At 38.5% G+C, this 25469-nt stretch overlaps 3 protein-coding genes across 10 annotated transcripts in view; 1 reads left to right on the top strand and 2 right to left on the bottom strand.

Moving 5' to 3' along the window:
• Nucleotides 1–4: 4 nt before the first annotated feature.
• Nucleotides 5–18739, bottom strand: LOC122398599 (restin homolog). Of its 2 annotated transcripts, XM_043398642.1 has the most exons (22): nucleotides 18601–18739; nucleotides 17848–17988; nucleotides 12805–12873; nucleotides 11911–12063; nucleotides 11643–11837; nucleotides 10632–10833; nucleotides 9965–10184; nucleotides 8862–8906; nucleotides 7640–7780; nucleotides 7391–7555; nucleotides 6800–6820; nucleotides 5738–5918; nucleotides 5010–5666; nucleotides 4812–4930; nucleotides 4434–4746; nucleotides 4207–4358; nucleotides 2745–4129; nucleotides 2593–2668; nucleotides 1958–1988; nucleotides 1697–1871; nucleotides 1446–1624; nucleotides 5–1151 (listed from the first exon to the last, which is right to left on the bottom strand). In XM_043398642.1, the coding sequence occupies exons 2-22, from the start codon at nucleotides 17957–17959 to the stop codon at nucleotides 1105–1107; spliced, it is 4638 nt and encodes a 1545-aa protein (XP_043254577.1). In that variant the 5' UTR covers nucleotides 17960–17988; nucleotides 18601–18739; the 3' UTR covers nucleotides 5–1104. The 2 variants fall into 2 exon arrangements, with proteins under 2 accessions (XP_043254577.1, XP_043254578.1); XM_043398643.1 differs by lacking the exon at nucleotides 12805–12873.
• Nucleotides 18740–19135: 396 nt separating this feature from the next.
• LOC122398262 (myeloid differentiation primary response protein MyD88) lies at nucleotides 19136–21251 on the top strand. The gene is made up of 6 exons (XM_043397973.1): nucleotides 19136–19628; nucleotides 19720–19916; nucleotides 19992–20087; nucleotides 20167–20294; nucleotides 20381–20549; nucleotides 20626–21251. The coding sequence occupies exons 1-6, from the start codon at nucleotides 19513–19515 to the stop codon at nucleotides 21225–21227; spliced, it is 1308 nt and encodes a 435-aa protein (XP_043253908.1). The 5' UTR covers nucleotides 19136–19512; the 3' UTR covers nucleotides 21228–21251.
• A 1055-nt stretch (nucleotides 21252–22306) lies between these two features.
• LOC122398633 (NAD(+) hydrolase sarm1) overlaps nucleotides 22307–25469 on the bottom strand; it is a 109909-nt gene continuing 106746 nt past the window's right edge. For 5 of the 7 annotated variants that reach the window (XM_043398719.1, XM_043398720.1, XM_043398717.1 and 2 more), the window contains 3 exons: nucleotides 25275–25441; nucleotides 24973–25194; nucleotides 22310–24337 (listed from right to left, as the gene is read on the bottom strand). In XM_043398719.1, the coding sequence (XP_043254654.1) occupies nucleotides 25005–25194; nucleotides 25275–25441 (357 nt within the window). In that variant the 3' untranslated portion in view covers nucleotides 22310–24337; nucleotides 24973–25004. Of the gene's footprint in view, nucleotides 24338–24837; nucleotides 24875–24972; nucleotides 25195–25274; nucleotides 25442–25469 lie in introns of all 7 variants that reach the window. The other 2 variants (XR_006259205.1, XM_043398721.1) reach the window with 2 other exon arrangements.

The following is a 25469-nucleotide window of genomic DNA, read 5'->3' as shown; positions in this document are numbered from 1 at the left end:
ATCAGTCTATTAGAATTTTATTTTCTTAACTACAAAGCATGGTTCTAATTTATCGAATGTACACATTTGAAGACAAGACTAATTCAGTGATCATTATCAACCCTGTATTAAGGCTCAAAGTTGAAAGGCAAGAGAGTAACAGGTCTCAACAGTACGATTCTACCGTAACGATTTTTGTACAGATGATGGCGAAAGAAGCACAGCATAACGCGTACAGGAAGCATTTGCTTACATTATACTGGACGTACAAACATTCTTTCAGGAGAAATGTATCACCTATAAATCACCAATCGGTCAGAGGCGGGCAAGCTTGTTTGATTCTCAAAAAAAAGTTCAATTGTTTTATCGATCATTACTCGAACGAAATGTTGCCCATCTCTGTTAATTGGTAATAAATTTTCTATCATCGGTTTCAAAAACGGCTTAAGAAACGCCTTGCTTCTAATGCTTATGGCTCGAGCACTTAGTTCTTGAAGTAAAGGAACTATCACTGAACGTGTTGCGTTCCCGAACGCTAAATAAATATTAAATACATGTATAGATTGATATAAATAACTGTTATGTACATAATTACACTTGACTTCCACGAGTCTCGCACGGTACGTGTGTTAACATTTCACTGTGCACACTTTGATAATGCATGCTCCCTTCTTATAAATTATTATACGATTTAATAATTTACCGTAATTAACTTAGCCGTAATTCTGACCTACAATTGAACTCTATTGCTTTGTACTTCGATAATTAGATGGAAGTAGAATGAATGTAATTACAAAAACATTTTCATCGATGACGGGCAAAATTCTTGTCTGGATTAAAATTTCTGATAACAAATAAAAATTGAAATTTTGCCGATCATCGATCTCCGTGAACGTATACGTATAGACTTTAAAGCTATGGGTTTAACACGGGGAGAACATGTTCTTTGCCAAATCACCGGACTTTCTGGATGGACACGCGCATCCTATGCGGGAAGACATACATACAACGGTTGCGTTTGATTCTTTTATATAAAAATATACTTTGCAAAATCTTAACAGGTCTTTTCTCGTGTATAGGATCTTTTACGAACAGTGAAACAGGACTACGAATAATAACACGCTGTTAAAACGTCTCGGCGTCGTCGCAATCACGAGTATCGTGTCCGAACACTAAAACAATCAAACAGTATCATGAGTGGGACTGGATAGAAGTAGACAGAGGCTGTTAGAATAGTTGGTTCGAGAGAAAACATGTACAGCACAAATATTTCTATCGTTTAATCGATTAAAAAATAATTGTATAGTTACGAAAGGTGTTAGTCGATATAAAAGTATTTTAGCGATCGTGGAAAAATTTTTTCGTGACAAATTTTAGACACTTATTTTTCCGTTTAGGAGAAAGAACAGTGTATATAGATGCAACGAGAAATCCAATCCGTATAACTTTGAATAATGAATTCTTACTTTCACAGTGTTCGCAGTACGGCCTTTCCACCGATACCTTTTTCGGTGATTTCGCAACCTTTTCTGTCTCCAGGAAGTCCTGAGCTTGACGTGGACAATCCTCTGTTTCGTGTAAATCGAACTGATCGCAAATATCACAGAACATACGTTGCGTATGCATACGTTTATCCAATGTGTTTCTGAAATTAACATGCAAATGCTATTTCACTACTATCCGGATTATACAATCTGAAAATTAAAATGCTACAAACTGAGTATAATCGTCAGCTTCGTTGGCTGGTACTCCCATTTCGAGGACTTCGACTTTACACAATAAAGCTTGATTTTTACGCTGCATATCTACTATCACGGAATTCAAGAAATCTATTTGACCTTTAGCCGTTTCGTTTTCCTCTTTCAATTTTAACACATCGATATCTTTGTCAACTGAAAGAAACAATTACATCTTGCGATATAGCTGATAAGAAGTTCCAAAGCGAAAGTCGATTTATGAATATTATTAGAAAATTTACCCCTATGTTGTTCAATGACATCACCGGCTGCCTAAAATATGGAATGAACGATTTATTGTTTGTCCTCTATTCTTATATTTTGAAAGCATACTTAGCCCTTAGACGACGACGTAATTTTTTCTACGTAAAATACGCGACGATGTTATGTACCAAGAATCTTATTGGCAAATATTAATATCAATGTGTTTATTAATTACACGACGGATTAATCAATATTATTATTATGAAAAAAAAGAATATTACAAACACTACAACGAAATAAAAATGCTCATGAAAGCGAAAAATATGTGCTTCATAAATATGTTACTAAAAACATACATATCTACTTGATCTATCCTCTAAAAATTTGGTTAATAATTTTTGCTTATTCGAGTCAGCATGCAATTTTGTTAAATACGTGAAGAACTATGTGGGACCCCAAGACCAATCAACTCCGAGCCTTAATTATTTAATTTCAGTCAATTCGAGATATCTTAGAAACATGTAACTACAACACAGTATTAAAGAGATTAAACGAGAGGATTACCTAAAATGCAAGTATTAATTCAATTAAGTCAATGTGTTTTTTAAAAAGAAATAGTGAGATTAATGTATTCGACAGATCCCGTGCGGTCGTCTAAGGATTAAGAACTTACATCATAATTGTTCTTCATATTTTCTCGAGTCAGATTCAATTCATTTGTTCTCTCTGTCCACTTGGTTTCCTTTTCCCTACAAAAAGTACAAATTTATGCTAGAAGCATATTTTTAAAGAAGATCGAAAGCCTGCAATTTTCTATGCACTTACAAATTACTTTGTGCTTCTTTTAATTGTGCAGTTTTAAGTTGTGCTGTTAGCTTATTGATCACTGTTTCCTTGTTACTCAAATCATGGATTTGTTTATCAATCAGACCCTGAAGCGATTGCAGCTTCTTCTCTAATTCATCATTCTCCAGGACTGCATTCTCGTATTTGATTTGCTTGGATTTAATTTCAGACTCCAACATGTTTTGTAACTTCGTCAGAGATTCATTTTTGGAGTTTTGCAATTCTTTGATCGTGTGTTCCATTTCTTGAAGAGAATTGTTTTTCTCGATCGATTCTTCTGTTACATGTTTCAACTGCGCTTCTAGCGTCTTTACATTATTTTCTAAAGAATTCTTTGTCTCTGTGAAGTCACTGACTTCCTTCTCCTTCCTTGAAAGAGCTTCTTGTATCTTTTGTATTTCTTCTGTACTATGTGCTTGTTGTTCCTTCATAGAAGCGATAGTATTGTTCAATTTTGAAATCTCTGCTTCAGTTTGTTCAGTAGACTTTGTTATTTGAATAAGAGCGTCTTCTTTTATTTTAATCGTTTCTGTTGCATCAGCTAATTTGTCCTTCAGCTGTTTCACTTCATTGGACATTGCATCCAATGATGTTGCGAGACTTTTGTCGGCGGTTTCCTTATTAACTATTAAAGCTTCATTTGTTTTTTGTAACTCTAAATATTTACTTTGAATTTCTTGGAAATTAGAATCCCTTTCTAATATCAAGGACTCCAACTTGGAACGATTCTCCACTTCAGCCGTCAGTTTCTCGGTCAATTCCTCGATAGACCAACGATGGGCACTTTGGTCTGCCTCTAACTTAGATTTCATCTTTTGCAAAGACTTGGTTTCCTCCTGAGAGGCAGCCAATTCCGCTTGAATTCCATCGATTCGTATTTGAAGGGAGGACATTTCTTCATTATGAGAATTTTGTAACGCGTTACATTGTTTCTCAAGATTAATGATTTTCTCTTGACTATTTTTTAACTCGTTCGCAAGATTCAACGTTTCCTCGGATTTCTCCACAAGATTCTCCTTGACGCGTTCATTTTCATTTATTATTTTTTTAAGTTCACCGTTTTCTATCTCAAATTGTTTCACTTTGTCGCACAGTTCAATATTCAATTTTCTTTCTTTTTCCAATTGAGATTTACTATCTTCTAGTGCGGCACGTTGATCCTGAATCAACGTACCAACTTTACTTAATTCCATTTCCGTGTTACTTAACTTTCCTTCCAATGATTTTATCGTACTCTCACTCGTAAAAGCTTTGTCTTTTAATTCGTCAAGCTCTTTCTCTTTCAATCGCAAATCTTCATTGTATCTTACCAGCTGTTCCGACGAATTAGCAGAACTACTTACCAGATTTGCAATATCAGATTCCTAAATAATATAAGAGATTTGAACATTATATAAAGTGTCCTATTTTGGCATAGTTTGCTCTGAGAACTGTTACTTACCAGTTTCTCTTTTTGAGTAGTTATCTGTGATATTTTATTTTCCGCGCTGGCTACCTGTTGATTTAATTTTTCCACGTTGTTTCCAACAGCTCTAAGTTCGCTCTCCAAGTTTGTCTTAGTTTGCGCCGATAATGTAAGAGCATCCTGCAATTCTGAAACATAAGAGACAAAGATTTCAACTCACGTACACGAAATATAAAATCAAATTTAATATCTACGCTTTTTACCTGAAGTTTTCTCTGTAAGATTTTTTATTTCTTCGTCTTTGGTCGCAAGGATTGATTTCAATACAATTATATCCTTTTCCAATTTACTAAGCAGTTCGGATTTTTGAGACACGTCTGCTGTCACTTCCTCGATATATTTCGATTTCTCTTCAATTTGGCCCTGATAACGCTTAATCAATTCCTCTATTTCAGCCGCAGTGGTAGAACGAAGCTCCGACAATTCCTTCTCTTTTACTTTTAATTCCTCGCTCAATTTTTTCAACTGTGCGGAAGAATTTGCCTCGGTAGCTATCAAAGACGCTACATCTTGCTCCTAAACCAATAAAACATTTAGTATCCATACGATTGGCTTTTAAAAAGAATATAACCGATGCTTACTAATTTTTGCTTTTCTTGAACTATCTTAATACTATCATCAGCCTTTGATTGATACTCTTGCATTTGTTTAGAAAGCGTAGCGTTCTTCTCTTCCACTAACTTAAGCTTTTCATTCAGTTCTGTAAAATGGATTCTCATAAAAGAAAGAAACAAAACTCTTCGATTAAAAATTCTATCATACCATACTCTGTAGCATACCTTCTAGTCTCTGCAGAGCAACGTTTAACTCTTCGTCTTTAATTTTACCGAAGTCAATTTGCGCGGACAGTTCATTCATCAGTTTTTCAGTTTCGGATGTTTTCTGATCGAGCTGCACGGTTATTTCTTTGATCCTCAAATCTCTCATATTTAGCTGATCATTGAAGGACTCTGATAGTTTTTTGATTTCCTTGACGTTCTCTGTCTTAAGATCCTCCAAAGCTGTGCTCTGTACTTCCAATTGCTTCTTCGATTCAGTCGCCAGCTCTAATGCTTTCACTTTCTCTTCAACGATCTTTTCGTATTTAGATACCAACGATTCCTTTTCATTTGTATTCTCTAGCTTTGTATTCTCTATTGTCTCTTTAGCGCGTTGCAACTCTTCTTTTAAGGTGTCTGTAGTGCTTTCAAATTCCTTTTTCATGTTTTCTATCAAAATGCTTCTCTCCTCTAAAGCTTTCGTTGCACGGTCCAATTCTGTTCGCAAATTTGACTCGGATTCCTTATGCGTCGATGTTTCCTTTTGATTCTCGTTCAATTTCGTCTCCAACTCTTTTATTTGCACGACGCACTGTTCCACGAGAGCTGATTTTTCGTGCACCTCCCTTTCAAGACTAGCTTTTGCTTCTTCCAGGCTTCGATTCCGGTTCTGCAAATCTATATCGGTTTAACGTTAGTAAAGAGCGCGCGGAGAACAACGTCCAATGAATTATTGTTATTTGAAGCACCTTCCAAGCGATGTCTCTCTTGAGAAGTGGCATTGGACACTTCGTTGCGAAGACGTGACAATTCCTCTTCGGTCTCGAACAATTTTATACTGTCGCGTTCCAGCTGAGCAACGCGCTCCCTTTCTTCCAACAATTGCTTCTCGAGATCTCTGATCCTGTTTTCATTTACAGTATTTATCACCTAATGACAAATTACTACCTTTAGTACCCGGATGGACCAATCCACGTAAACATTAACTAATACGAAGCGTACTGAGATATACAAAGGGCACTGTTTACTGTTTACCGTGTCGATTAATATGCGTGATACCCGATCAGATTACGAGAAAGGCGTAAATGTAATGAAATAAAAAAATATGATTATATCATATATGCTTCAACAAACGTAGAACGTATTATTCGATACTAATATGTAACAATATACAACCATGTGCGATATGAATTAATACAAAAAATAAAAAAAAAAAAATACAAAATTTAACATATAGCGTCCGAAACAAATTTTACAATAAATAAATAAATATATAAATAAATAAATAGATGAGGTATTAACAAATAAATAAATTACATTGTTCATTAAATCTCTCATATGCTGGTGTGATAATCATTACGTATTAACAATAACTCGATACGCGAAGCACAGATTCAGCGTGAAAGAAGCAATTGAATTACTGGAAACTTAATTAATTATTTTGCAGTGCACCGCAAAAGCGTGTTAATCCCGCACCTTTTAAATAATAAGGAAACTAAACCTGACCATTGTATAATACAATTACGTATTCCTTCAATTTACTATATTCGTTCGTCTCTTAGTGTATTCTGATTATTTAAACGAACATTGAACGGTACTACCGTCGCTTAAACCCTGATACTTAATGTTACAACGAAGATCGAAAGAATTAGTCGCGAAAGCATTGAGGTATTGCGACGTCACATAGCTTTTTGGCAAAACTGTGACGATATGCTAAACGACATGACTACAGTGACGATAAGAGAAGCGGTGCAGAAAAACAGCGCCATCAACCCTTCCTCTGGCCCAAACGGCTGCCATGGGATACTCACACATTGATCAGTTCTCTCTTTCTGAAAATAAACGATAAGTTTCTTGCGTTAACCCACAGCCTAGATACAATTACTTTGCGTTACCTTATGAAATGTCGAGTAATTTTATTTTTTCATTTGTATACTTAAAAGCGTAGCTTTATGCAATGTTCTCGGGTATTATTTTATACTCTCAATCTTATCTCGAATATGCATTAAAGCTACTTCTACCCAACACCATTTGTAAACAGGGAAGCTCCTAATTCTAATGAAAGCGTATTAATCTATTCCCTAATTTCAATACTTGCAAATTCTTTACAGTTCCAGTAAGCATTCGATGTACGAGAATATTTTTGAACGCAAAGGGAGAACGGAAATCCGACCAAAGAAAGTAAAACGAGAAACAACATAATTAAAATCATGTATGTCTGTTCTTTTTTCTTTTTACGCTAACGCTCGAAAAATGTGAGAATCGTTGTACGCTTATTTAAGATTCTTTTCGCGTATTTTCACACTTACCTCGTTTATTGTACATTTCACTTAAGTGTAATCTATTGCCATAGTGTATATTCTTTACATCTGGAATAACAATCGAATGGTTAAAGTGTATACCTGAATATCATCCTTATTGACGGACTCTTCTTCAAAACGGAACAATAGGTCCTCGCATTTCCTCTTCTCTTCTTCTAATTGGAGAGCCAGCGCGTTCTTTTCTTCAATTAACTTTGTGAGAGCCGTCTCCGCTTCCGTGACTGTCTTTTGCATTTTCTCGCGATACTAAAATTAAAATTTCGTACTACGTATAACGACTCCTTCTTTTTCTCATTTACAGTGGGCATACACTGCACGAACAACTGGTACCTGTTCATATTCTTGCTTTATTGAAATGATAGACTGCTCTGCCTGGTCCGCCTGACTCGCTGCTTTCGTAAAACGATCGCGTTCTAAATCTCTTTCTCTTCGAAGAAACTCTATCTCTTGCTGCCTCTCCTTCAAAGTTTCCTAAAATAATGGAGACGGGTGTAAAACAAATAGTAACCATACTATTATGTAATTCTACCCTTACAGGATCTAAATATATATTACTACACTAGACTGGTAGATCTTGCATACCCTAATCACTATAGAGATGTCTCAGGAATTAATCTACATTAGGAATTGGATAAGTAGGATGTATGTTTACTAGAATTAATTTCAATTACGTTATTTCTTGCATTACATCTTTATATTTTCTACTTGTACATTTAGAATTATCGTGGTCGGATAACCATTAACAGAAGCTAATATTTAATCACTGTCATCAAAATGTGTATATTTATCGTTTACACTCTGTGCCTTTATCTTACCAGTTTCCTGTTGTCGAACTATCCTGTTACCGGTAAACCGGTTTTTAATAAACAGATAGAAAGCGCGTAAACGAAGCTTCAACATAAAAATGTTCAACTTGAACGTGCATTAAAATTAGCAGCAAGGTCAACATTTTATTGTTGATCGATTCGAAATAAAATTACGTATTCATTCATTGTAACGCTTATCACAGATTTGACGACATTTAATTAAATAAAATGGCTTCCTGGTCGAGACAAACGCAAAGAATTTTCCATTCCAAGCGACTAGGGAAATGAACTATCGAAACAAGAAAATCTACGACGTTGTTAAGTTATAATTGCTTGTCTGGATACAGTTATGAAGCAAATACCCACGTAGGTGGGGTCTTGGATTTCAAGGAGATTATCAGGATTATCAGGACGGAGGATTTTATTAACATCTTGTACAAATATTAGAGCACATTTCTATACTACTTATCATCTATGGTACAGCTAAGGATTACACACTAATAAATAAAGTTGTGGTATCTAAGATGGCTAAATAGTAATGGAATGTAAATTACAATCGCACTCGTCAACCACACAAACTAAACACCGTCCGATGAACTGTTTAGCCGTGCTTAATATTAGGCAATAAATAATCACAACGCGTTTGTTAATCTAAATCTACGGTACGCTATACGTAAACAGCACTTTTGTCACGCTTCTAACTAAAAGTGACGATATCAAATATATATGTTAGATCGTTATCTCACCTGCAGGGTATTTCGTGCAAGTGTCGACGTGCGCAAACCAGGCCTCTGGAATTTTTGATGCAACAAAAGAAAACAAACAAGTGTATCATGCGAACGGCCATACGTACAAGCTGCAACTCCATTTACCTTTACTTACTTATTTCTGTCGCTAACGAACAGACACTAGTAAAATAAAATAGTATACTGACTCTACGATATCCGACCATTAATAACAAAGTACAACGATACGGTTCCTCGAGTATTCAACAACAATGTTACAACCAGGAGACTGGATAATGATTTCCAAAGATTAAGAATACTGAACAGGTCTTTGGATCTTGGATTAAACACGATTCTAGGCTTGACTATCCATCACTCGTTAATGTTAATCGACAAAAACAATGGCTACTAAAACAACAGTAACATGTGAATCTATGTAAAACTAACAACAATCACTATGGATCTAGCAAGCTAATAACAACGCGTGTTTCCCATTCACAAACGCGTTCCAACGCAAACAGTGAATCCTTCATAAGTATCACGCAGATTACGCTTATTTGCCAGTAATGGTAAACGACTAGATTGGCATTTGACTTTGTTAGGGTATATATTGGTATCTACATTGTTCGAACTTACTCGACGCTATTATAATTGTACAACAGTTATGAAACAGATATCTGCGACGCTCATGAACGGTTCACTGTACTCGTTCGCGCAAGTTAGAACAGGAACGCGTTTGCGTAGTGAAAAACCATTCTACTCGGAGCAATTCGAGGATCACTGACTTGGACGATCTTGGTGTTCCGTTGAAAGAAACATCAGCGTCCTAAATTGAACAAAGTGCATAGAAATAGGTGATTTAAACGCAGGATCTAGAGGAACAAATGCTCGAGCTACGCTCTTTTTGGCTTAGAGTTCTTCTGTCGAAAGTGTACATAATATTTGATGATCTCTTCTTGGCTATCAGGACTCGTAAGGGTAAATTTGTCCTGTTCGACAGTCCGGGAACCGTGATCCTCGAATTGCTCTGAGCGGAACGTACGAAACGGTAGATCTGCAGTCAGGATCGAAGATGCAAGCTGCAGTACAGGCCGTCCTCCTCATTCCGGCACCGTGAATCTTACCCTCGCTGTACTGATACCAGTCCTGGCAGCCGTGCTCGCCGTGCTGGCGATACTCGACAGCGAAACGAGCGATTCTCTGGAACCAGTCTTCTTCAGGGACGAATTCAGGGCGGCGCCGGTCGGCTTGTGCACCATGCACATTGACCTTCTGCTGGACGGCGACCGTATGACCTTGTGCGCGGGTGCGAACAGACCGTATTTAGGTCGACACTCGAAGTACCTGAAGCAATGCTAAGTCAATTAGCGAACGACGCGAAGAAAGAGCACTAACTGCGTCAATAACGAAATCTTTTTACGTCGACTTTCGAATCGTTAGCAAACTGACTCCGTAGGGGCACGATCTTTCTTTACCAGCGCTGCTTCGAGCTTCGATCATTCAACAATCTCGCGAGCAAAGAAACTCTCTATACAAGGATTTACCAACAGAACATTGCTACCATGATCTCTAATCTACTCTGGAAGTTGCTTATAAACTCTACGAAAGGTGTTAGGCTGTCGAGTACCTGTTCACACCTGTTCTACGCACGATTGAAGTTACAGCTACGTCTACCAGTCGATCGATTCGACGTTACAGGATTCAGGGGGGAGTAAGATCGATGATTCTAGGTCGCGTGATATTTTCGAAAGTTTGGTGCATTCTGTTAGATTTAGGAACATCGATGCAGACCTCATGTCGCCAACGGAGCCGTCGTTCTTTCCGACTGGCTCGTCGAGCTCCACGCCGCACCATTCGCCCGGGGCGAACTCTGTGACCCCCAAGTACCTGAGGACACCGGCTTTGCTTCCTTGGGTGGACGATACTATTACCCTTTCGCCTATCCTGAGATCCCTCTGCGACACCGTGGACGACAGACTCGTCGTGGATGCGTCTGTGTGACGAGTTACATGCTTTACAGGTGTGTAAAGTCCGCTAATGCGAGACAGAAGACATTGGTTACGCTCACGGTCGCGAAAACGATCGGCCATCGCAGCGAGGCGTTAAGAAAAATGAATCTTCGTACGAGCAAGTTACAAAAAATTTTAAATTACGTCCAATCGTCTTTCGAGCTCGATGAGGAGCGAAGGAATGGGGGAAAAACGAGAGGCAGAGTGATAGGGACGAGCCATCCAACGACCTTCAGCGACCAACATATTCTGTGCACAAAAGTGATACCATGCAGTGATACATCTCGCGTAACGCAGGATTTTTACGATTTTATTGACGGTGAGAAGAAGTCGTGCGAGGGGTAATCGGTGCACATCCGATTTATTTACTGAGAGGACACACAATTGAACGAGGAGGTTCGACTGCATAAATAACAAACGTTCAAGGATACGGGGAATAGTAAGACACGGGGTGCGTGGGAGAACACTACAATGTCTCCCTGGCGCTAATAAATAAAATACAGCGTGCTACGTGTTAGACAGAGAAATCCCACGAACGGGGGGAGGGGGGACATTTTTACTACTTCTACGTGGCGTGCAATTAGACGATCAACGTTGGAAACATTCTGACCCTCGAAGTCCATAGAATTGTACGACAATTGTTTTCGAATCGAGTTACATCGAAGAGTTAAAGAATGCTTGGAGTTTCGAGGGCCACGGAGGTAAGAACTTCTTCTTTTTTCGATTCCAACGTTCTTAGAAAACATAAAAGCACACTACGGACGAGGAGAGTATCTCTTGCACCGATCCTTACTCAGTGAGGGAGACATGGATTTGGCGAGGCTTCCTCTCATGCTGTCCGGCGGTGTTGTCGGGGTCTTCTGGGTCGGTGACATCATGCCAAAATCAGCCAGTGGTTGTCTGGTCAGCCTGGTCAAACGAGAGAATATTCCTCGTTTGGGCTCGCACTGGAAGTACCGGCAACCAGCCACCGATCCATCGTTCTTTCCTGAAGTTCAATATCGTCACAATCTTTCGACCCCTTCGATGAGTTTCGCGATGTCCTTAGAGATCGTCCTTACCGATTGGTTCGTCCAGGACGACACCAGCCCAGTCCCCTGGGGCGAACTGAGTCTCCCCGATGTAGGCGATCGAACCTGGCTTGGTACCACCCACCCATACTCGGTCTCCTATTATAAAGCTGTCGGTGTCCTCCGTCAGGACGACGCTAGTATCTATCCGACAGCACAAACATCTTTAACTACCCTCAAGAGTGTTTCCGTTTACTGGGATCGCGAAAATTCATTTCTCGGGGGTGTACGACCCATTGGTTTCTCTCTAACCCCTCGACGATAATCGAAACCTTCAAATTTGAAATTCTACGCTTGCAGGAGAGCGAACACCGAATAGTGATATCTGGTGACTTCAACGCGTGATAAGAAAATGCATTCCCCGCGATCGAAGCATCAATAATGGCGGAATATGCAAATATTTTATTTATTCGTCGCAGAGGAGTTAAACAGGAACTGTGTGAAACTCTTATTGTAATCATGCTGCGATATCAAATTCTTATCTAAGCTTATACTTTCTTAGAATTATCAGACATGCAATTGTCACGAACGAGCATGCTCGCAATCTTTGTTCTACCAATGCTACAAAATACAATGAAATATGAAGAAAGTTTTCGTACATCCAGCGGTCATGATACAAGATAACAGAGAGTTATGAATAGACTGCGGATCTTTATGCAAATTCACATATTTAGAATTAATGAAACGGAAGCTTCACAGAGGGCTGTCTCAACCCCTAAATATAATAATTCGCATCTTACTTTAAGTATTTCTTATATTTCGTAGTTTTTTGAGGATTAAAATTTCCCATAAATGCATAAACATCCGCAGTCTAGTTATGAAACTCCAATCTGGCGTATGAAAACTTTCTGTCGAAGTAAAAAATTATTCAACAAAGCCACCTACCTGATCCTCTGCGCAGGCCAGCCTCGCTTAATCGACGGCCGTGCGTTTCCCAGAGATGATCCATCTGGTCTGCGGTCATGCAAAACAACGCAATAAACAATGCAAATCGTACGAAACAAAACATGCTTCCGGGAACGAGCGATCTCCACCGCGACAGGGTGGATCGTTGCGTGCCGCGATCGACGCGACGAATAAACGAGTCGCATTGTCAACATTAATATTCAGGTTGCCAGAACGATGTCACGCATCATAAAGACAATCGTGGCGTGTATTTTCGAAACGGGGCTTGGTTTACTGATTATCGCCGGCACGTCCGTGCCACAGGAAGTTAATTTCGTTCGATGTTCTTAAATGGACAGTTATGTAAACGAACGATTAACAGGGTGTGTTCGTGTATGAATTCATTTGGCTGTAACGATTAGCGACGCACAGACGCGTGGACCAAGAAATTACGTAAGACATTTCGTCGAATATCGAAACTACGGTCACGCGCGTATATTACGAACGGTATCGCGGCTGTTTTGATTTGAAATCAATTAGAACGCAAGTCGACCGTATTATCTCGTTCGAAAAATCCAGAAAAATGTCATTTGCGATTTAATTAATTATTCATGGGAAGGTGTAGGCGCGCCGGTGGTAGTAGGTCGTTCGCGTGGGCAGCGATCTCTGTTCGACGAGATCGATACGCGATTAGAACGCAACGATCGTTGGAGATTGCGCACGACGATCGTTGAGAATTTCATTGAAATCGCGTGCACGAAGATTTATTAATCAGATCGAAGTGTATCGGGCTCGATTCCAATCCCCACCCTTGGAGAACTCGTTCAAGTTTTCGACCCTTGTATGCGACTGCCAATTGGTTTATCCGACGATGCGGTATCTCTGACGCAAAGAAGCGAAACGAACAGATTCGGGGTCCCTCTGACGAGATTATCGAACGTATCGAATCTCCATTTAAGCTCAAATATGATTGCAATGGATACCCCTGCAGAGATACGGTATTGCACCCCTAGTATTTCGTGAATGGGGTGGTTTCAGCGGTTCGAATCACCGCCATTGTGATTCTCGAGGCATAAGCTTCCCAGCTAGATAAGATACGCCCCGCTTCCTGGTCGTTACCCCTCTGACTAAAGTCGTGCCAAAAATGGAGCGGTGGGGATATCGGTGCAGTGACCTTCGGCGGTCAATATTGTCTGGCACCATTCAGCTCGTAACAGACTGTTAGAAATGGGTTCGAACGAAGAACACGACTTGAATTAATAAAGACGATCAAGAGGCTTCGAGACAGTCTCGTTGGAATAATGATTATATTTAAAAAAATATTTGCGGTGTACGATCAAAGATCTAGAGTTCTAGAGGCTGTCGAGTCACGTTGGGAAGACGGACGCTGACGGAGTGACTTCCAATTGAATTTAAATGAGCTCCAGATACGATCGATGACTAAACTTGAACCCGACCGTCTGATGTTTGCCGCGTAGAATCGCACCAAAATAAACTTTGCACGGTGTCAAGCACCTTGACCACCGGTAACGCGATCCGTAGAGGTACATAGTCACACAATCCAGATACCTGGTGTGTCGCGAATGTGGACTCGCCATACGTAAACAAGGTTAATGGCGTAAGCTATACGATTACTCCTATGGTCGTCAAGTAGCGATTTGTTCCTGGAATCTAATCTAATGATCGCGTTGTAACGCGATACGCGCAAATCCCTGCACCGGAATCGATATTCAATCGCGCTCAATGGTAACTCGACGATCTACCAAAGGATTTGCAACATTGATAATTCCACTATCGAGGATATAAAGTTACGCTGTACTTAACAACAAAGTTATTTAAAAACGGACGAAAGAAAGAGATCTTTTCCTGGAGGACTGTGTAAGTTTAGGCAAGGTCAGATATCTACATACATAAGTAGAAAACGATCGTCGAAGAATGAAACGAGATTTCCAATTTTTGGAGAGAAGGATCGATCTGAGAAAATAATTGATGAAGTCACGCCAACATTCCTCGAACCAAAGACGATCTGCGAGCCTAAAATGGGCTTTAAGAACGCGATCCAACGGGTTACATCAGCGGCGTCTCCTTTACACGAAATTTATCTATGAGAACCGGCTTCTACATATCAAAGAACACGGCCCCAATCTCATAAACCGCTTATCTCTCCATATTTGGCCGATGGTGTCAGTGTTATTGAACACCATGAGGCCAGATTACGTCAGAACGAAAGATCGTCACCTTAGGCGAGCACGATCCACGTAGGAATGCTAATGAAGACCGCGAAAAAAACTTGTAAACATCTGAATGATCCGGTTGAAACATCAGACGTACAAGCGACGACAACATGAACGAGGAATTCCGAGATTGTCGCGCGTTGATTCATTCGGTTTTCCATTAATTTCCATTAATTTAGCAAATACACTTTTCTATAAATTCTATCGCTCATTTTCGATATTTTTCTATAGGACAACGACTGGGAGAACAGCCTTCGGAATATTTTTGATTGTAGGATAATTACAGCCCCCACGGTACGGTACCAAAGCGCGAACCGGTACTCGAGCCAAAATGAGTTTTACATGCCAGCTGTAAGGACACGCGAGTTCGCTTCCTGGCGATCGCGGATATCGAATATCAGGTGCACACGTATCCGTTTCCACGTCAAGACGAAAATTGGCTACCTTGAGCCCGTCTATCCGGTTGCGATATTCGAGCCTCCCCTCCCCCGGATACGTGTGAGCGCGGCTGGGAACGGGGAACGTGCAGAAATCACGGGCAAGGTGGATCGTGGCGCGAAAAAAAAAACCCCAACCGAAAAGGGAAGACGTGGACACGTGGGAGGAAAGACGAAACGGCTGGAAATCGAGCGCACAATAAACACAGCCCGATTGCATAACCGTGTGCGTCATGCGATGACTGCACCGACTGCACAGGTCCCTTCCTAGCATCGCAGTCGTTCTGCAGCGAGGAAGGCGCTACGGATGAACCAATAAGGCAAGATAGGTGCCCTCGATTCCGAGAGACGGAGCTTTGTCAGCGACGCACCGCGTTTGTTTCCATTCGCGCGCGATCGATCGCGATCGAGAGGCGGAGGATGATCTTCTAGATTAGGCGGCCCGTACAGGAGAAGCAACGATGATTCTAGAGCCAATTAAATCCAACGATCTGGAGGTCTTTCGAGGCGGATGAACGATGAATGTGGTAAAATTCTGGAGGAAAGGAAACAGAATTAATAAAAGTAATGGGTTAGGTATTTATAGGAAATAGTGACGATGTATCGGGGGTTACCAAACTGAACATTGTGATCCGGGAAACTGAGGATTCTAAAGATAATTCGATCCACTCGGAATGTCTTTGGAACAGATGATGATAAATATTAGCACCTGGATTTTAAGATAATAGGAAATAAAATTAAATGAATATTTTATAGGAAATAATTATGATACCTGGCTGTAGTTTGGATGAGGGATTTAGAGTCAATTAAGTTAATTGAGTCCAGTGAGGTATTTGAAGTAGACGAATAATGAATATTAGGCACCTGGAATGTGTAAAAATAGGAAACAACGTTAAGAATAAGGATAGAATTATTTGGGTGCTTGCAGGAAGTAGTAATGATATCTGGGAAGTGATCTACAAAATTATATCGAAGATTTTAATTCGGAATACAGAAAAAACGAGGACTCCAGAGCCAAGTTAAAATAAAGAATACTCTAGACTCGATAATTCATTCACGTTATTAGGAGCTTCTCTGAGAATGAGTATTTAAAGATGATGATACACACTCCTGGTAGAATTTTCAAAGAAGTTTTTAGGATTTATGCATATGTAGATAGGAGCAATGGTATTTGAATAGCTGAATAATGGTAGTTTGTAACATTTGACAAGATAAAAAGATCTTCTCTTTAGAGGAGATTTAAAAAGAACATGAATACTAGCCTTGGGAATTTAGAAGGTTATTTTTATCAAATTTATGAGTCTATACAAAATAGAAACAGTATCCAGAAGAAGATCCAAAGCACCAGGGAGTAGAGACCAGTGTAAGATATGTTTAAAAATATTTGTTTATATATACTCTGGACTCAAGTATTATTAGATCACAATAAATCCTTGAAGTATAATATACAACAATGATACGATTACTTACAGCTAATTATGATGACTTTTGACACATAACTATGAAAACTCCAAAAAATTCTTCATCCACCAAATTATCAATAAACCTTTGTTAGACTAATAAATAAATAATATTAACGACGATACATATTCCAAATAATGAAATGGGACACAAAACAAGAAATCAAAAAATCTAAGATATCAGTCTAAACACTGGTCTAAAAAAACGCCTATTAAAGAATGAAATGATATTGTTATTGAATGAATTATTGGTTTTAGTAAGATGTTACACGAGCACCAATATCGACGATTTTTCGTAGGAACGAAGCGTTCGCGGTGATCGACGAGATCGTTTCGATGTTTGTTAGCGAGAAATCGATGTATTTACCAGATTGATCGGACGAGATGCGTTGCAGTGAGAGGTGGAAGAACGACTCGCGAGAAGTTCGCGGGCTCGCGATTGTAAAAGCATTCGTTCATGCTCGTCTCAGGGTCTCGTGGGCGTACTCGCCCGTCGGCGTGGGGAACGATCATGCTGCATTGAGTTTCGATCGAATTTAAGGGGGAACACTGCCTCTCCGATTTTTAGAAGCGAATTTTAAAAATACTCTATCAAAATATTAAGTCATCCCATAAACTCGCGACGTTTATCCTTCGAGGATAAAATCCATAATTCGGTACGAGAAAAATGAAATATATCGGCTTAAGGAATGTTTGATATTTTTTAAATACCAATATCATTGCACACTGTAAATATATACATCATCTTATTGATACTGTCTTGAAAAGTATCAAAGTTTTTATATGGTTTGTACATTCTTTTACTTGTACAACACGGAACACATCAAACTAGTAAACTATAGAAACAGTGGACAATAAAACATATTCAAATCATGCACACAAAATTGCCAGAGGCATTTATTGAATACTCACTCATTGATGGTCTTGGTGGTGATGGTGGAACTGCCGGTCTTGGTGGTAGGTTGCTGCATGGTCGACCAATTTTTGATGGTGGTCTTAATCCTGATGGCTTTTGATCTGCCATCTTTTATATACACACTTATTGTTATGTAACTGGAACATAAAATTATTACTGGTTTAGTACAATTGGGGGAAAGAGTCAGAAAACATAATGTTCAATGGTTATTAACTAAACACATCTACTAATACCATTGAAAAACATAATGAAATGAAATAAAAAATACTATGATGATCAATATGTTAATAGGAAAAACTGATTTACACACTAAAGGTATTACTACTGCATGCAATGATGATCTTAGTCAATGGTGTAAAAATAATTTGATTAAAATCATTCTAATAATGATTATTTCCCACTAAATTGCCCGTCTTTATATAAAATCCTTATTGTAATAATATCATCATGTTCGAAATTTAAACGCTAAAAATGGTTATTGAAATGTTAGTGTTAATTCAAAACCGAACCTCAAATTGTACGCACGCTTACGCGAATTGCGCAAAAAGTACAATTATCCCATGATATACGATAATATTCGCATAAATGAGTTTTGTTACTTTTGTACGTAAAGAGGTGTCTTTTTTTAAAATACGAATTTCCGTTGAAAACGGATAGTATGACGTTAAAAAAAAATGTCAAATGGAACGAACATTAACCTCTTCGAGACCAATGCTTGCAGACTTATAAGAATATTTGATTATCTTTACCTTATTTAAACGTGGCGTAATGTTCTCGCGTGCAAACAATTAACATATTTTATTAGAACATCGGTATTTTCGCGAATCAACTCCGCGAAATGTTCGCACAACGTCGCACGGCGGTTAACGGAAAAGTGACAACTCCTGGTGTCGGCAGCGCCGTCACGGTCTACTTGCGAATTAATTCATAATTTTCTTTCGATTTTACCCTGGTTTCTCCATGCTTCGACACAACTATTTATGCGATTTTCTTTAGATTATTTCCAATACTTTAAACAATTACTAATACAACCCGTAATTACCATGTACATACGTTCATGTTACTAATTCCAGTATTTATTAGAAAAATGTTTAGAAACAACTTTCCTTTTTATATTTCTATTATTCGCTCTAATCCTCGAATAGAATCATACTGTAATATTGGGTAACATATTATTTTTGCCATACAATCGTTTTATTCTTATTTTTAAATAACCAAGTGCATAGCACTCGATAAACTCTTCCCAATTCTTTGAAAACGATACTTTGATTGGTCATTATAGAGTCATCGAGTATCATGTTTTCTGGACTTACAGAAATCATTTTTAAATATAAGTGTGAGCAATACTGTTATTCAATAAAAGTCAAACGACGATAGTCATTAAAAGTAAAATTGAAAAAAATTATTACGATGCAAATTAAGCAACATTAATCGATAGTGAAATCACGTAGTTCGAGTACTTTAGAGATTTTTTTCAACGTATCAGCAATAAAATGAACAATATTAATTTAACATTAACGGGGATCGTGTATCTTCTCATGTTTTTCCAAAGGCATCCGATTATCAAAATTTAATGTGTATTGTAACAATCACGCGTATTATGGATTATTAAAACAATTTTATGGGTACCAATAATTTGAGGTTAGATTGAATAAAAGAAAATGACAGTTGACCTGTCAGTAGTACCACTTGTTGCCTTGTCCGACGAATCTAAACAAATTGTCTCAACGTTGTTAAATCCTCAGAAGGTTATTCCGTCCGAAAATGGTTTACCGAGGTAATTGAAAGCAATGTACTATTCCACTTTCACTTACACTTCATGTGTGTCGATGCTTATGAACTTCTTTTACTGATTTTCGTATGTATAGAGATTGGCGAGGTTTGGCGCATTTATCCAATTTAAGCGGAGAAGTAATGCCATTATTAACATCGTGTTCAGATCCATCAACATATATTCTAAATGTTTGGGAGCAGGGGCAAAAAAATGTTACAGTCAAAGACTTCCAAGCAGCATTGGAGGAGCTCGACAGATGGGACATTTTAGATGACACATTAGAGCTTTTTGGTTTGTAATTTGAGTATTCAATTTTCCTTCAAAAAATGTTTTATATCTACTCATTTTATTATTTAATACTTACAGAAAGAGATGCTGAAAAGTATTTGAAGGGGCTAGAAAAATCTAAAATATCGGCTGAAGCAATTGCTAATGAGATAGATGAAAAAGTTCTTACCGTAGGTAAGCAGTACATAAAATGTATTATTACATTATGAAATAATGCGGGTAAAGATTGTACTTTATTTTATTTCTGTAATAGATGATCTTCATAGATTAAGGCAAGGACTGGAGAATCAATATTATGATGCATTTTTATTATATGCCGACGAAGATATTAATTTTGCCAATGAAATGGTGGATAAACTGGAAAACCAATATGACTTGAAGGTAAGAGGAAGGAAGCAGTACATTATAAAATTAAATATGTTATTAAATAAGTATGTTATTAAATAAGTATGTTATTTGTCTTCCAGCTTTGTTTGAAAGATCGAGATTTAATCGGCGGAATTACGTTCGAACACGAAGCTGTAATGACGCTGATATCAGAGAGATGTAACAGATTAATTGTCATAGTATCACCTAACTTTCTTAAAAGTCCAGCAAACAAATTCTTTTTGAACTATGCCCAGGCATTGGGTATTGGTAAGATTTAATGATTGTTTATTAATTTCGTTCGTAAATTCTTAACGTTGCATTATAATATTTGCATTACTTGCAGACAAACGTCAAAGGAAAGTCATACCGTGTCTGTATGAAAAATGCCAATTACCACCACAATTGAGCTACATGTTTGTGTTAGATTACAACAGAGCAGGCTTATACAATTTCTGGGGAAAGTTGTGCGATTCTGTCCAAACACCGCATAAAGGCGGATACACAATACCGGAACAATGTGCACTACCACTTAAGAAAGAAAGCGATCTCGACAATATAGAAAAAAACGATGAAAGTAAACTAGACAGAGAAGAGGGAAGATATTTAACATCTTCAAGACTGCAAAGGATACAAACGAAAGACGGCGAGAAAAACTTGAAAACAGAAGAAACTGTATGCAATCTAGAGTTGGGCAATACACACAGTCCAAAAGACAATGACAGAAAGTCAAACAACTTTTTGCAACGAACAATGAAGAGGTGGACTCGTAAAACGGAAAATGATAAGAAAGTGTATGTACCGCTTACTGGAACAGTGAGTTTACCATCGCTTGAAGGTTTGGATACGTTGAGTACTTCTGCCTCTATGGAAAAGAAGCAGAAAACAAAATTTATAAATAAATATGTACGAAAAGTGCAATTAAAAAAGATACCCGTGAAGTCGTAACAGTCGTTTATATTAAAGGACAAACTCTCGATGTAGAATATAAGAATATGTATAAATATAAAATGATCAATAAACTATTCTTGATATGTAAAAGTAGTTTCATTTCCTAAATAATCGATTTTGAATTCGTATTATGGCGCCATTGACATTGATCGCGTCTTTTTTGTTTTAACACTTATTCTTTTGTTAATAATACTACCGAGAAATTTGCGAATAAGATGCAAGTTGTGATATACTTTAATGGTAATAAAAATGGTACGTCGAAAATCTAATCCAAGGTTAGTTGATATTATATTTAACGAAAATGTATGAAATCGTTGGGATTCTTTAAGAACTTAATGGTTTCTGATAGTGTGTTATTCGTTTGAATAATAACCTATCAGCTAACGATTTTAATGTTTTAGATCAAATATATCTACATCAGATAGCAGCGTATCCAAGGTTAAAACATACTTGAATAAATTGATATCAGTTTATCGTATATTATTATTAGTACTAGTTTGTATGATTTTTTTTTTTAGACTCACTTTTTGGTAGACAGACGTAGACAAAGAAGACGTATACATGTACGTTACTTACAAGAAATTCGCCATTTAAGAAACTCTGTGAACCTAATTATACCAAAACTCCCTTTTATTCGTTTAGTTAGGCAAATTATTTTCGAGTTCGGTCTGGATAAATATATCACTAGGTGAGTGCTCGAACATATGAATTTTGAAAGATAACCTGATATGTATACCTTAAAAATATGATGATCTTTCTTTCGAATTCTATGCAGAATAAAGGCAATCGCGATAGAAGCATTGCAAGAGGCAGTGGAAGCTTACATAGTTCAGTTCTTTGAAGATTGTTATTTATTATCTATGCACGCAAAGCGTGTAACCCTTCAGGTCCGCGATCTACAATTAGCACGTCGACTTAGAGGAAGAAGCGACGTTATAAATGCATGAAGTAAATTAATTTCTAAGTCACAGCAAAATCTGATTCTGGTTTGATGTTAATAAAATATGGTCATCGTACGAACGTTATGTCTGTGTACGTGTTAATGATTAAATAAAAATTTATCGAAAATGTTTGATGTGTCGTTTGTCAATGACAGACTGGGCCTGTAATACTTTGCTAAATAAAATTTATTTCGTGAGAAACATTCAAACTTTTGATAAAATTCTTAAATTTTACTTTGCGAAACTTTGGTAAAATATACATTTCTTGATTCTTAGGCAGGATCTTAAAATAGTATAATATCGAAGCTTCGTAGGAATCACCTCGTACGGATTTGTTCGAACTTGCTACGTACGTAAGATAACATCAGTTAAAAGTGATATAGTAAAAACGCTTATTAAATAATAAGGTAACGTAACCGACGGTTACGTTATAATTGCTGTTATTTCATATTATGTTAGCTGCCTTCACTCACGACGTACATCGCAAGCAGAACATTTATACTCGATATCCTAAAAAAAAACCGACTAAAAAAATTGTATTACAAATAACAATGCTATTTACCTACGCGTTTACATACCTATAATACAATTCGATAAGGAAATATATAAAAGCCACCTGAAAAAGCAGGCTACCTCTCTTTCTCTCTCACATACGCGGAGGAGAATCTCGTTTATTTCCTAACCTCAATTTCTAAGAAGACACTTTTGTAATTAGGCACAACATCAGTTATACTTTCATGCTGCCTGTCATTGTACAGAAGAAAACTTACGATCGCTCGTAACTCTACCATGGCGATGCTTTAATCTTTATACAAATATCGTGTATACTCGCGCGTAAACTGACTCTCCCGAAACTTCGCAATTGCATTCTTTTCGCGCATCTCAAATATATATATACATTCGTTAAACCGTACTTACCGAAGAAAAAAAAAGAATTGTTCGCGCGTAGAGAAAAAAAAAAAAGAAAAAATAAAATACTGTCTGTACATCTCGAAAACAATTATCCTAATACAAATAGAAAAGTTGACCGACAAAGCGAATATATACGACACTCGGGTTGCAATGTTCGCGCGCGCGCTTGCTGGAATCACGATGTCCCAATAATTAATATCGACATACTATAGTTAGCGTTGTAAAATTAAATAACAAAGTCTTTATCGTCACTTCCTCATGAAAGACCGCACCTTGTTCACGCATTTGTCCATAAAGTTTTTCTTTCGTTTCGGTTCTGCCCCCGTGGGCAACGAGAGCAGCGAGCCCTGCTCTTTCAGCTTGGGCTTGTACTCGTTGGACGAAATGCTTTCGTCGGAATCTAGCCCCGCACCACAGCTCTTCGCCTTAAGCAGCGTCGATTTGTCGTTCCCCGTAGCCACCAGTCGTTCCTTCAACTGTGCGTTGTCGTCGCAAGGATCGATCTTCACCGAGCTCGTCTGAGACTCCTCCCTCTCATCCTGTACGTTCGGGTTCGCGATCGACAGGTGTCCATCCACGCTGACTAATCGAACAGGTTTCGGTGGTCGCGCGAATAGGTTACTTTCGTCTTTATCGTTCGACTCCACGAAGATCAAGGATTTTCGCGCTTCATCTCCCTGTACAATATCAACGACCGCTTCCGATTTTGCATCCGCGACAGGTGTCTTCGTTCGTTGTCTAGGAACTGGCGTTGGATTTTCATCGTCGTTCGATTTTACTAGGTTACTGCCTTCCCGGTTTGAGCTCTCGGATTGAACATAACCTAACCCTTCGTTCGCTTCATTCCCTGTCCCTTCCGACTCATTCTGCGCAAGATCATCGTTCGCTTTCGAGTCAGGAAGTTTGTCCAAGTCGATAGGCTCTTTTGCATTGATCTCGCTTTCACAGTTTTGCTTAGGCGACTCTTCAGTCTTCATGTCCGGTGGTACTATACCATCTTCGTCTAGTAAGCCGTCCAAGCTTCTGGACCTTGGCCTCGGCTGTGGTTCCGACTCTCTGATCGGGGAGATCGATTTCTTTTCGTCTTGGTCTAACAGTTCCAACGAACGAGATCTGGTGGATGGCGAGGGAGGATGGCGCGGTGGTCTTCGCGGCACTGGACTTCCTCCAGGGTGTGTGTGGGTGAACTTCAATCGCGGAGACGTGGGTGGCAGACCCATTAACCAACGGGACGGACTCGATGATTTTCTAAGTCTGTAATTCAAGTAAAACAAATCAATTTGTTCTACGTTCACCGATAAACGCGAGAAGGTTACATTCACCAACCATGCAGTCCTTGTACCCAATTTTACAACTTCAAAACAAGGGATAGACACGACTGGACCACTCATGCTTACATTTTTAAGCCAATATTGTAACATAGATTGATCATGTATGGTAAGATTTCTGTATATTACGATACCGAAACAATATTGTTTCTATTATTTTTCAGTTAAACTTTCTTACATCTGAAATTGTACCATACAATAGTAACAACGAATAAGCAGAATAGAAGACAATTTGAGTAGACACTATCTGTAGGCGGTACTGAATCAACTGGCCGTTTAAACCTATCGATCTTTCTGTAATTACGCGCCCCCTATTTCTCATCAACGTATAGTAGGGGGAATGGCCTCGAACGGCCAGTTGATTCAGATCCGATGATAAAAGAACTGACACCATTTAAACATATAAAACTGATTTCACGGACTGACCTAGTCGTGATTGTCTTATCGCAATTGTTAATCCTGGCTACATGGAAATAAAAATATTGCGTTAAATTGTTATACCCCGAAGTTTAGTAATCAGATTAATCATAAACGCGTTGACGAGCTGGAAATAATAATTACCTGCTCGGTATGGCTGTGGGCGGGCCCTCTAGTCAATCTCGTCCACCGGTCGAATCTTTATCGCTGCCCCTGCTTTCATTGCTGTGCATACGTTGGTAGTTTGGCAGTTGTCGGATATTCGTGGTACCCGGTGTATTTGGTTGTGTCACGTCCTTGGTAGCGATACTTCTTGGAATACCACCAGACATTTCTGATCTGACTGGTATTTCGCCTCGCATAAACCTTGCAAATCGAAGAGTTCAATGTTATTATTTTACAATTAATTTTATCTATATTTCTATAGTTGAAGTCAAGTAGCTCACCTTTCAAGCTTGTCTACGCAGGCATCTTGGTAGTCGTGAATCCACCGTACACCGTTAAAATGGCAAACTGCTCGCATGTCTTCAGGAAGCTCCTCAGGTTCTGGCCATTGGAAATTGTCTATGATGGGAATTATATTACACTGTGACTGTAGAGCTGCCACAATTTCCTGTAAATATCATTATCGTACAGATTCT

Source organism: Colletes gigas, unplaced genomic scaffold, assembly GCF_013123115.1.
Source record: "Colletes gigas isolate AHSC1104 unplaced genomic scaffold, ASM1312311v1 Colletes_gigas_Sc00011, whole genome shotgun sequence".
Lineage (NCBI taxonomy): Eukaryota > Metazoa > Arthropoda > Insecta > Hymenoptera > Colletidae > Colletes > Colletes gigas.
The sequence above is the reverse complement of the archived record's forward strand: the minus strand, read 5'-3'. Positions and strand labels throughout refer to the sequence as shown.